The sequence below is a fragment of the Amphiura filiformis genome, chromosome 12 (assembly GCF_039555335.1).
Source record: "Amphiura filiformis chromosome 12, Afil_fr2py, whole genome shotgun sequence".
Lineage (NCBI taxonomy): Eukaryota > Metazoa > Echinodermata > Ophiuroidea > Amphilepidida > Amphiuridae > Amphiura > Amphiura filiformis.
In genome coordinates, this window is record NC_092639.1 from 6,940,181 (window position 1) to 6,954,010 (window position 13,830).

The 13,830-nt window shown below is 35.5% G+C and overlaps 1 protein-coding gene across 1 annotated transcript in view; it reads left to right on the forward strand.

Moving 5' to 3' along the window:
- Positions 1 to 13,830, forward strand: part of LOC140165727 (spondin-1-like) — a 176,045-nt gene that overhangs the window by 135,865 nt on the left and 26,350 nt on the right. Inside the window, exons 3-5 of the mRNA XM_072189035.1 lie at positions 6,063 to 6,196; positions 7,822 to 7,895; positions 9,545 to 9,664. Coding sequence (XP_072045136.1) covers positions 6,063 to 6,196; positions 7,822 to 7,895; positions 9,545 to 9,664 — 328 coding nt within the window. The remainder of the gene's footprint in view (positions 1 to 6,062; positions 6,197 to 7,821; positions 7,896 to 9,544; positions 9,665 to 13,830) is intronic.

Consider the following 13,830-nt stretch of genomic DNA (forward strand, 5'->3'; position numbering starts at 1 on the left):
AAAAACATCAGTTATATAACAATGAGCCCCTAGGGTATTTGTCTGGAATTCGGAGTGAATTTCCACTGATATATAGGTAGAGTAATGGCCCTACTCTCCATTTTCATTGAAGAAAACTCAATCAATATGCATGCAACCACAGTAGATGGATCCAATGTTGAAGACAACACCAGTCTGGAATATTATGGGAAGACTTTTCTCATCATATTTCTGATGACAAGATCTACATTGTATGAAATCCTATTGTTTCACTCATCCATTACCATAGCAATATTTGTGACAGGAAAATCTCATTAATGAAGTTCGCATAATTCTTTATTAATAAAATGCACATGCCGGAAGGAATGCATCCTACTATTGCAGTCTTCTGTTGGATCCAATCAACTTGTGTTACAACATTATAGTTTTCATGTTCATGCTGGACTGGGTGCAATATATTAAGCCTAACCATTTCTTAGCAGCCATTTACCACAAGCCAAAAATATTCCAAAGTTTCACACAAATTGAGTAAACTATGACAACCACAAGGTGTTGGATATATACATGTTTGAGACACACAAATGAGTAGAAACATTCCTAGAACTGAATCAGTGGTTCTGAACCTACATGTATGTAAAGAATCCAACAAATATTCTGCCATATGAACTTAAGTGTACACAGGTTTCAGCATAATATTTCTAGAACTAGTCAAATGACCAATATTTGGAAGGATGCAGCTGTTTTGGAGTGTGCTGCAGTGCATTACAAATGTTACATGATAAACCAGTTTTACCTCTTTCTGCTTTTATATGATGCTTGCTACAGACATACGACTGACAATTTTCCCAAAATTCTATACAGTGTTGTAAATGTTAGATTTAAATTTTCATTTTTGAACTCAAGATAACACCTGTAAACTTTAAATTGGCCTATCAGTTCTTGGGCACGATCTTTTTATAACATTTTGAAGAATTTGATGTATTTTGCAGTCATACATTGGCCCAAACCTGCATGCAGTACATTAACTCTGAGTGGTTATATGAGCTGCAAATATTTTCCAATATTGTCAAACTTACGTTTAAAAAAATATATATAAAAAGTTTCAAGTTTGATCTACTCATGGAAGAATGCCTGCAATGCGATCCAGGATATTGATCATTGAGATATACCATATAGTCAATTTTTCTGGAAATGTGAACTACAGAAGTTCAATTATGATTCATGTAGGGTCTATTTGGGCAAAATAAAGTGCTTTCAAAGTGAAAGTATGTGGCTTTGAAAACAAGTTTAAACAGGCACTAGCATGAGAATCCTGGTGAAAATTCACATATCAAATGAGTACAAACATGCCTAGTAGTAAACTGTGTAGAAACAAATAAAAAAAAACCTTTCGGTCACAAACCGCAAATAAATGCGGAATAAAACCCAGGACCCTCTGTTTCTTGTTGGATACCCTAATAACTAATATACTAATGATATAGAGAAGAGATGATGGTGTTTTGGATGTATATGTCCTCATTCTATTGTAGTTGAAGCAAACAGTCAATATTTTAAGCCGGGATTTTAAGAAATATTGAAACTGCAACAACTAGAATTTAAGGGCCCTTTAAAAATTTTTGCTGAAATAAAGCAAAATGACATGTTATACATAATACATACAGCCATAGCTATAATATAGCCTATATACAATGTAATGTTGCAGGGACAATCCCACTTAAAAGTGGTCGGTCACCCACCTTTGCACAGTATTTTTTGTGGTATCTAAGAGCACATCAGACACACCAAATTGCATTCTGAATACAAGGAATGTCCTTCTGATATCAAATCATTTTTGCTTTTTTGAAATTCGATATATAATACAAATTTTATGGGAAATTATTAAAAATATTTGACATTTAACAGTCCTCGAAGTAAACTTTATAAATCTAATGATATGTCTATGAAAAGACAACCATCAAATGAAAATTTTGACCATTCAATTTTTAGGTTTTTTTGTTAGGGGGATGTATATCTTCCACACGAAAGGTCAAAATTTTCAATTGATGGACGTGGCTTTTCATCTCAGCTACATACGCTTTAAGTACATATTATTAGTGGGTTAAATGGTGAATCCAACGGACGAGGACACAAATTATTAGATCTATACAATTTACTTCGAGGACTGTTGAATATCAAAAATGTCAATTTTTAATAATTTACCATAAAATTTGCATTATATCACATATTTAAAAAAATTATTTGATATCAGAAGGACATTCCTCGTATTCAAAATGCAATTTGGTGTATCTGATGTGCTCTCACAAAAAAAAAGTGAAACCATCACTATCCAAGCCCTTACAACTCAATAACTAAAAACAAACACGGTTTCCTTTTCAAAAGGTCAATTTATGATTTTGACTGAAACGTCGCTTAGGATATCATTTCTAACTTTGCCATTTAAGTTAATTGCGACAGTGAATGCGTGAGAGAGCACATAAAGTATGTTAGTAATGAGATGTTTATAATTAATAACACGATGTGTGGGTTGACAGGACATAACAGGTGGGTATATAGAAGCACATCATTAGCTTGCCATCATGAGAAATTGCTAGAATCTGCTAACCAACAAATAGAGGTGGAATTGATCATCTCATAGAATTTTTTATGTTGCACTAATGATTTTGTTTTCAAAATGGCTATTAAAGCCATATTATAACATTTGCTGAGGAGAACGCCCTTAATATTTTTCAACATTCTGTTGTACTTTATTAAACTAACATATCAAGAAAAAAATCAAGACTGTAGGTGCTGTAGTTTTGTCAAAATCTGAGATTTTGAATGAATCAGAGAGATTTTGAATGAGCGATGTTCATGAACACAATGCGATACATGGCGTCGGGACAGATATACACATCAAAGGATTGTACTGTAACACAACGGATGGTGTGATACACATTTGCGACATGCGCGCTGGGAGCAAATTCCAATTTTCTTTGCTTTACCTCAGTTGTTCGGCTCAAAATTAAAAGGGGACATATCTGATAATAAAAGCTAATATTTCATGGCAAAGAAATAATAATCTATTTTGTATGGAAATGTTATAATATGGCCTTAATATGACAGTTTTTTGTAGAAGCAAAAATAGCTGCTTTTTGAAGGTTTTAGAATGTTAGCAAAACCAAAAAAAAAAAATTCAATTCTAAGTTATATGATGCTGAAGACAAAGAGAAAAGACCAAAGTAAGAATTTGTTAAGATGATAAGAGTAGATAGATGTGTAGTTCCAGTGAGTGTCATGAATGTCAACTTGGCGGACAAAATAAGTAGCAACAAATTTGAATTGACACAAGCATAATTGTTTACACTCTAAATTACAAGGATTTAAAAATAAATCCTTAGAATTGTAATTAGGGACCAATCAATTTCAGATTTAAAAGTAAACTTATAGATTTTAATTTTTAATCTTCATTTTTTATTTAAATTTGTAAGATTTCATTTTAAATCTAATACATGATTGGTCCTTAATTACAATTGCTTCTGTCAATTCAAATTTCTTGAAAAAGACTTTGAAAGGAAGTTGCACAAAATTAGATTTGATGCAATATTTCAGAGAAACCATTCTCTGTCATCAGCGGTGTGCTGCTGACTCATTGATGAAACTCTACTTCCTCAGGATGTTGGTGATATCCATTTTGTCCTTTCAGCTGGTATTTCCAGTAGAGAGTCATAAATCTGGGAAAGTTCATGGTCCCCATCGTCCCTACTGTACTTGATTGCTAAACCAAGCCAATTCTATTTAAATTGATGCCCCCCACTCAAATTCTGCTAGCTACAACCCTCTAGTCAGGCAATTATGATGAAAGTTTAATGAATTCAGGATGTTGGTTCCAAAGATGAAGTGCTGCTGCTGCTGCTGATATCCCCTCCCCATGATCAGGGACAGGCGATTTGCGCGGAACTTTTTTTCCGCGCAATTGGCTATTTTTTTCCTATGGGCAGGGATACATGATTTGCACTGATAAAAGAGTTCCGCGCAATTTGCTATTTTTTTCCGTGCAAATCGCCTGTCCCTGCCCATGATCTTAGAGTGTGCTTCTTTTGAATAGGTTATTTGTTATTTGACCTCGTATGCTCACATCAGTATGGTTCAAGAAGTGTGCTTTTGAAACTGATGTTTTGCACCAGTCTCATCTGGTTTCTATTGAATAAAGCTGTCTAAAATATATTTTCTATATTAGTGTGCAGTGGGTGCACTTAAATGGAAGCAACTACTGTTAGAATACAATGATATATAGCATTGCTTTGAATAGTTGTATATGAATTGCTTGCATAAATCTAGCTTGAATTTCAACGTTTGGGGCCATATATGATAAACAAAGTCGTTGAATTGTTTATAGGTTGCGGTACATGTCCTGTGGTATATTCTATGTTATAGAATACTCATTTTCCTTTCACTTCATCAGCGACATATCATTTGCTGACGGCACTGGCCGATCATATTTCGGTATAATTTCTTCAGTGCTTACGCGACAGTGTCTTCCTGCAATTCTACCCCATATTATTATGGAGTCTCTTGCTAACTGCTTTACCGTCAACAACAATGGTATTCTATCACCTCCACAATAACTACCAAGGGACAAGTTCTAATTTTGGTCCAAATAAAAAAAAAAGTAAATAAAAAACCCCAAGCAGGGCTTCCCTCAGTCGAACATATCAATTTCATGATGCCAACAGTATGCGAGTTTCTAGCCATCCTGGAAGTCGACCATACTTTTTAATATTCTAAGGCACATTTAATTTTTACTTTGTGCTGAGTGTGTTGGAATTCTTAGCAGTAAATTCAAGCATTGATATTAATATTATTAGTGATATCTATTTCATGGCCCTGATTATTAAGTAGACAAGAACTGAAATCAATCTCAGGTGCAAGGTAAATATTAAATTGCGGCTTGGGAGTGTTTGCAGATTGCATAATCATCAGCAGAAATTGCAATTATTCTAAATCTTAACTACTTTAACTTGACACAGATGGAAGGGATAATTAGATTTATCTGTGGAAAGTGATACTTGCAGATGATCACAAACACCATAGAATATGCGCATGATTCTGTTATAATTATTCACAAAGTAACTAACTCAGTCAAAAACTATGCAAATAGGGTAATGAACTTCATGTCTGTCTCAAAAACTTCAAAGATGTAAAATAGATGAAAGCTTCTAGTTCTGATTCTGAGCCCAGATTAGGCCATCATAAAACCTTGATCTTTCTCATGTTCATTAACAGGATAATGAATGTAGGGTCTCATGAGGGCCTGGTTAAGAACTATATAGAAAGCTCCTAGTAATAAAATATCTGACACTTGTATACCTTGTACTACTGTTTAATATTAAGTGCCACCCTCAAGACCCTCTTTTCTCTATGCTGGAGACCAGTGGCGTAGCCAGGATTTTTGAACCGAGGGGGCACAACTTGTAAATTTGCCGACGGAAGTTGTGATTTGTTGACCCAAATTTTTTTTGCATAGTTTGAAAAACTGAAGAGCAAAAAAAAAAGAAGGATAATAGCCGATACCAACATAAAAACAAACAATTTTTATGTAAAATTCAATTTCATTCACAATATTTCATCATTTTTTTGATAATTCTCCCCTTTTTTCTGTCACCCTGGGTGAATAATAGCCTATTGTTAACCCAATCTTTTTTTCACTAACACCTTCCGTCTACCGACGGCCTTACATGAACCCTGCACCCCCGACTGGATACGCCACTGCTGGAGACTTCATTTTAAGTTCCAGAGCCTTTTGGCAAAATTTTCCTCCAGATATCAAATTAGCTTAAAATTTATGTTCCAAACACTTATTGTTTAGAAATATTTGTCACAAAAGACAAAACAAGGCCCCATTTTGTGTTCTTGGACTTTGAATGCATTCTAAAGTCTGCATTTTTTAATCTGGACGGCACACACCACCGGCACATACCAATACCAAAGAATTATCTGATTACCCTATTTGATCTGACAGCTATGAAATTCATGTTCTACAAACTCTAAATTCTATTAATTGTCTGTTTAATATCTCAAACTTTTTCACCTTCTTTTTTGCACAGATTCTTGATAATATTCAAAGTGAGGTACAGCCAGATTGTCCTTATGCCATCAAAGACCATGCATCAATGACAAAAACCAGAATCACTGTGGAATGGACAGCCCCACCTATTGGTACAGGATGCGTTCTTTTCAAGTAGGTTTTCTTGTTTTTGTCTGTTTGCTGCTTTTCTTATCATCTTATGTATTAATATCGGTAACACAATTATACTCATCACAAAAGTATGACCAGTTTAATTATTATTTACTTGTATTTACTTGCTTGAAAAGTGTCCATATCCTTTAATTGCTGTATTCAGAGTCTATACTGTTGTAACCTTACAGCATCTTATTGGGCTATTCCAGAAATTAACGGCACCTACCCTAAAGAAGACATGGGATTCCCAATAAGTTAGCGTTTTCCCATGTCTTCTTTAGGGGTAAAAGCCGTCCTCAGCAATTACGAGCACCAACATGCGAGGGGGTATACACCCCCCACCCACACACACACATTTGAACATGAAGAGTCCGTGATCATTATTTTTAGAATCCAATTAAATATTCATAGCTGATTGATCATTGATTATCGGTTATCGACTATCGATTAACACCATCTCAAACGCTGCTTACCAGCGTGCTAAGGTAAGAACTGTGATGAAATCCGTAGGGCATGATACTCTATGCACTACTGCTGGCTATGATCTGACCTCATTGTTTACGAGGTCAGATCTTAAAAAAGATTAAGATTTTCCCATGTCTTCTTTAGGGGGTGAGCCAAAAATATCTGGATGCGCCCATTCAGTGCTGTGTGGCCCAGACAGGGTCTAATTCTGCATAAAACCGGGCAACGTTATTTCTATAGATCTGCTGCGCATTCAAATTGCATTGTATTGCATCGTAATTTCATTTGTGTCTATGCTAATTATGTTTACACAACATGAACTCACGTGTTTTCAAGCAAATTCGCCGATAATAGGTGATCAAAAAGCGATCGGAATGTTACAAAAGTACAGATCGCATTCAGCTTACTTCATATGAGATGATCTTTGGAAAAATACGGCATAATTTGTCTTGGTGTTTGCGGAATGCCATGCAGTAAAATATTAATACGTTCTATGGCAATTCATGATTGACAACTAACAATCGGCGTGTCCTTCAGTATCCTCCACTGTCAATTTCTTATCCACTCACTAATCCTCACAAAAGCTTTGTGTTGATTACGTAATGTGTGGACGCAAATTGCAATAAGTACAATGAAATAATGAGTAGAGGCGGGCTCCGAGGCGGGTTTCTTCTTCATCTTACGTAACAGTATTGTGCACCAAAAAACCCGGAAGCTTGTCGTTTGGAGCTCTAGCTGAAATACAGCAAGATAATGTAAGATAGTAAATGTAAACCTGTATTTTAGTTAGAGTATCTCGAGCTAGTGTGGCCTAGCAACAACAAATCAGAATAAATAAGAGTAGGTTGTGTCAGGTGCTTGAGTGTAAGCTTTGTATCCTTATCCAGGGCTATATGCAGGGTTTTTTTTACATGTGAACCTTCCTCCTCCCCTAAAATTGTCTGCATGTGAAAAGTGGACTTCATCCCCTAAACAACAACTTTTGGGGATGTTAGGGAACAGGTGTGTCCTTATCGAAGCTTCTTTGCTTAAGGAAGACATGATAGGTGATGTAAGATGCATTGCTTCTCAACCCATTTTGATTTTGATTATTTCTGTATTATTATGGATTTAACAAGGAATCAAAAAACCCTTTTGTAATTTTGCTTATATTATAACAGAGCCACTGTGATACAAAGGAAGAAGGTATGGTTTATGGATGATGGAGATCTGACACTACGGCTGTGTGAAGGAGGTAATCATACTAGTTCCATTTGATAGATTCGCTCATTTTCTAATCATACTTGTAGCCCTTTATTAAGTTGGCTTATTTTTGAAATAATTGAAAAGCTGTCAATGTTCCCTCTGTGAAGGACTAGGCTATCTCATTCTTGATGCTGAAGATGAGTTGTCAATGATATGTGTGGCCTGTCACATGAAAACATCCGTGTTAACCTGGACATTTTGGGAGACCAAAATTATGTTTTCTGTCAACATTTTTATGATGTTGCAATGTTATATAATGTTAAATAAATAACCAACTTGCTACAGCCATGATCTGTGCTGTGAGATTGTTCCAGTTGCATTAGCCTATTTGGTCCAATAGAACCAATTTGACTTTTTAAAATATAGATACCGCTTTAAACAAAAAATGCATCTTAGACCATTCCAGAAATCTGACTAGTCTAATACATTTTACAGTATGTTTGTTTGCTCTTTATTTATTTTTATTGATTTGCACATTATTAATCAACAACATTAGCATACGTTGACAATAAAAGTACCAACACTCTGAAGTTATGTTATATAGCAGGACCTACACCAAGAAAAGAAGCATATGTAAAGAATGCCAATAATTATTTCCTGCCAGTGACCCAAGGAAGGAAGATGTTCATCCTTGGCCAAGATTTCCTGGTTAAAATTTGTCCTCTTTGGTGGAGTCAAGGGAAACAATAATTTGTTTTCATATAATATTCAAGTACTATAAGTCTTAATCAAGCATACTGGTAACATAATCTGCAAATTGCTTAATATCACTCAGATGTTTTACTTTGCCTGTTTACCTGACATTGAGGTACAAATACACATATTTCTATTGTCATGACAGCTGACAACTTTGGTATGTTTCTGCAGAAACAGTATGTCATTCAAATAATGTGTAGTCTTGAAATAGGGGTATGTGTAAATAAAGGAGTTTGATCAAATACTGAAATTTTGATTAAATTGAAAAGATTCATCACACCTGAAGGTGGTTTTAATGATACCTTCTTATGAAAGGAATGATGGTACCATACGTTGTTCACCTAACATCACCCCATCCTTGCTGCTGTAGCTTCTCTATGTCTCATTAGATCATGTAGGCAGCCTTGGGTTGGGACATGTACACCAGCAATTCTATGAGGAGCAAAAAAAAAAACCTTGTTCTCCTTGACTAAATTCTTCACATGTGCATCACCCATGTGTAATTGTGGAATTTAGCCATGCCTAAGAGTGAGTTTTAATGCACAGAATGTATTGGATGGCTCTGTTCCAATTAGAGTTATGTATACTGTGAACAGGTTGTTGAACTGCTTCACCAGGAGATGAGTTCATCCTACCTTGACACTGGCAAGCAAGTTCAACAGCTCTCCAGCCAAAAGGATCAGATAAAAAGTATAGCCATTTATCATCTTTGTAATTCAACTCTCACCTCAAAAACATCTTTTGTGTGTATTGAATCAATCTAAATGACGTTGTTACATAGACTCATTCATTTCTGTCTTTCATATCTCTCTTTCGCTGTCTCCTTGCTTTCATCCTCTCTCTTCTCCTCCTTCCCTCTCTCCCTGTCTCTGTTGCTCTGTTTTCCTGTTCTTTTGTGTCTCTGTATCTCTTATTTTTTTGTTTGTCAATGTTTTCTTACAGATGATACAAACAGTAACAGTAATGATGAGAGTTTAGACTGCTGTGCCTGTGGCTCACCTAAATATAAAATCACATTTGAAGGGATGTGGTCAAGCCGCACACACCGCAATTTTCCTGGAGGTAAGTGTAATGAAAGGTTAACGTTTAAGAAAAGTACATGGAATAAAGCTGCTTGGTGTTGTCAGTATCATGTCAGTTGATGTGTTACACACTTCACGACCAAGCATTTTGATGTTCATGCCAGTTAGACATGAATAATACATAGGTTACTTCTGATGGAGGTTCCCCAACTAAATTTTTGGTGATATATCCATCCATATTCTACCCTCATGGCAGATGATAAGGTGCCTGTTACGGTTTTGGAAGTTTCTTTTGTCAAACTGCACCGTAGCAATATGGAAATAACCCTACCACTGCTAGGGAATTCCGAGTGGAGGTGCCCCTTGTGTTGTCTGGCTGGCTTCAGGGAAGACGTCCAGAGTTTTGTTAGATTTAGACCACATAATTTTTTTCAAATGTGAGATTATTTGGGATAAATACCCTGGAGTACCACAAAAGACTTAAAAGTGATCTTTGTTCTCTAATAAACTTATTTAGCTGTATAAAGTTTTCTTAAAGCATTCTAAAGTCTTAAATATTTAAAAATCTATATAAAAAAAAAAGTAATCAAAACCAAATCTGACTAATCTCAGAAATTGAGGGATAAGTTTATAGTGCCTTATTGCAGTTAGGAATAAATACATGGATGTTGCTGCAGGAATTCATATATTACATTCTCACTTTTAAAAGAAATGCCAAAAATTAATTTATTATGGCACTTATGAACTTCAAGCTCAAGAAGTACAAGACTGAAAGACTAATAATTTTTCTCAAGAAGAAGATTTCCTTGTTAATAATTTAGGGAAAAGGATAACCTTTGTCACCTGTTATACAATAGTTATTCCCACCATAGACGTTGCCACCAAACATGGGCAAATGAAAAACTGCATTAAAGGTGCTACATATGATAGGACTGGATGCTCTAGGGTCATTCCCATGGGTCTATCATAGGATGGGGGAAATCAGCATGTAGCACAAAAATGTTGGTGTGTGAGCTGATATATAATAGCTTCTTACATAATAAAGCCAAAACAATTGTTGTGTTGCCCTCAAGTGGGAAAAATGGAAAGGATGGGTCGGTCGGTCAATTTTTTTTAACCATTCAGTTTTTTAAAATCCTCACAAATATTAAATAATGCTTCTTCCATTAGGGACATATGTCAATTTTGACTACAGGATACTTGTTAGATAATCCATTTAAGACTTTTTGTTTTTCAATCAAATATATAATTTTGAGTGAAAAACATTTTTTGAACATATCTGTAAAAATTTCTTTAAAAAAAAAAATGCGACCGTGATTTGTCAGGGTTTAGGTTCAGTCGCTGAGGGCAACACAGCAACTTTTTTGAGGCCTAAATATGAGGTATACTGGAGGTGCTACAAATGATGTCACTTGTTGCAATTTTCATGTCTTGTAGATGTTACTTTCATGAAATTATATCAAATTCTGACTAATCCAGTAGTTGATGAATAAAAAAGTAAGAACATGTGGCAGCTTTGATTCAAGTACAGTCGGACAATCTCACTACAAAATGGAATTAACCTAGTATTGTCAAATTAGAAGTAAGAAATAGATGGGACTTATATTAGATAAACTAAATGTTAAAGGGGGTGTTTGAAGAGGCCTTGAAATGTTTCAAGATACTTACAGACTAGCTGGCTAGTTAACCTGTTAATGGGGTGTGACTGAAGTAAGAAAATTACTTCTGCATATCGAAAGAAAGTTGGTGCTTGCAAGATAGTTCTAAATGCAAGGTTTACAAATATGCTTTTAAAATTGTTTGCAAAGACATTTTATTTGCTTCAAGTTATTTAAACAGGCCCACTTTCCCTTTAATAAGATTGTCTTCAAGTTGAAGGAGCCTTGTGCATCATGTTTGTAGATAGCTTGCCTGCTATATAGCTCTAAATCTATTGATATGGCTGGGTGTGGCGCAGGTCATGCAACGGAGAAAATCAATGTAACTTGGCTGGCTATGCAAGAAGCAAACTCGAATGTTGCAATATGCTATTTCTCCCAAGATGGGATAAGTCTTGATATGTAGGCCCCTCCAATGTACAGTTTTGTATGACTTGGACCATAAGTTTGCCTCTGATAAAGATTTTGACAGAATTGAACTTGTGGCTAATTTGAAAAATAAGCAAAATCAAGTCAATAGAGAAGGTAGTTTGCTGTATTCTACTAGTTTTGTTCTATCAAGCTCTATAGACATTAATGACAAGTGAAGGATGGTGCTGAATATAGGTTTTTTTTCTGCAGATTTACAAAAACAGGTATGAATTTGCTAAAAAACAGTGTAAATGTTAGGCATAAAATGTATGGATATAAGCTAGTTGACTTTTCTAAATAGAAAATTGCATTAGTATGTCATATTGGCAGTAATTGAATCGTCAACAGAGCAGAATAATCACTTGCCATAACTATTAATTATGATCATTACCCACAGCGGCTCTGAAGCCATGCAGTGTTGTTTCAGACATTATGCAAGTTTTATGAGGTTTTCACCTCGATAAGCACATATTGCATGCTTTTTATGTATACATAGCAGGTAGCATTGTCATCTATGTAGTCATTTGCTATGTGGCAGACTCGAGGTATAATCTATCTTTGAAAATCACATTAATTTGCCAGAATTGTAGGTGATAAATTGAATGAATGAGTTTGACAAATAATGTCATAAAAAGACAGTGGTCGGATATAGAGCAATCAGAGGGGGCCCAATTTGAGAAAGAAATGATAAAATGTTTAAAATGGCCGTCACTACGCTCGCACTTGTATGATGGTGGGAGTGTCTGAGGGGATGTGCCCCCCCTCAGAAGTGAGAAACTTTTGCAAAATGATAATTGAAGCCATTTGGTGGACCATTTTGACACTATTATTGTGTACTAAAATTTTAGTTTGAAAAAGCCAAAAATTTGTGAAATGACAAACTCAATTGAAGTCAATAGTTTTCACTGTTATTGTATAAATTATTGCTTTGTCAGGAAACATAATAGTGGGTGTGCATTACACAGCTACACTAACTATCTCCACCCAGGCCCATACGCAAGGGGATGGGTGGGGTGCAGCTACACCCCACCCACCCATCCCCATAAAAAATCAAGTGGAAAAGGTCCGCTTTCAGTGTAAAAATGATTTGTCCAAATTGAAACATGTTTAACACTTCAAAATAACCTCTAAAGGTCCATTTTAGGGGAGAGTGAAGTCCACTTGATGCATGCAAGTGACTGTTTTGCTTTTTTTGGGGGGGGGGGAGTCCACATTTTGGATATTCAGCACAAAATACAAAATCTGAGAAATGTTTAAAAAAGCAATAAAAGGACCAACATTCTGAGCTAATCTAAATCAGAATTCTATCTCAGAATTTGAATGGCTCCATATTTTCAAGAGGATAAAAAAGCATTTTCATGTAATTTTTGTCCCTACCATATATGTTGCACTCCTATTCCCATTCTCAATTAAACACAGTGATCTTGTTTAGTCTGCTCACTACACACCATTGGTTTGCAAGCTCTACAGGGAATGCGGATGTTGACCAAAATTCATCTTGCCTGTTATTGAATGACAAATTGCATTGAGAGAATTGGAGTAAAACTGTGACATGAATGAAAGCTGCTGAATGGCAGGCATCATATAGAAGAGGCACTTGTCAGATACACTACACTTTGCCGGGTGTTGTCCTTATGACATAAAGGTTTCACAAAACCATCTTTTATGATTAACATTAAGGTATGAATACTTCAATAGCATTGGGGGGTCCATGGGACTCATAACTTGGGTTTTCTGTGATTTCACATAAACGCACATATATTTTGCCAGATTTTTTACAATTGACTCTGCAAGGAGGTTATTTCAGTGTTTTAAGTGATTTTTGATATGATGCAATTAGAAATAAATAAATACTAATTGATCCAGTTATCCCTTTATGTTGACCAGAGATCCATAGCGGCCAAGTTAACTCAGGCTGGATTCTGGTAGCTTCTGGATCATGACTATTGTAGTTGAGTACTTGCAGTATTAGGTTGTTCTTGTAAAACTAACCAAGCTTGAAATTCTGCTGGACAAGGAAGGAATTTGCTACTGATTTTATCTGTCAGTACAAAACTTGGGTATTTGGTCTTTGCTGAGATGTTTATATTGCATGATGTTTAGGGTATGTGAATATTCTAGCTGCAAGTCCTTATTT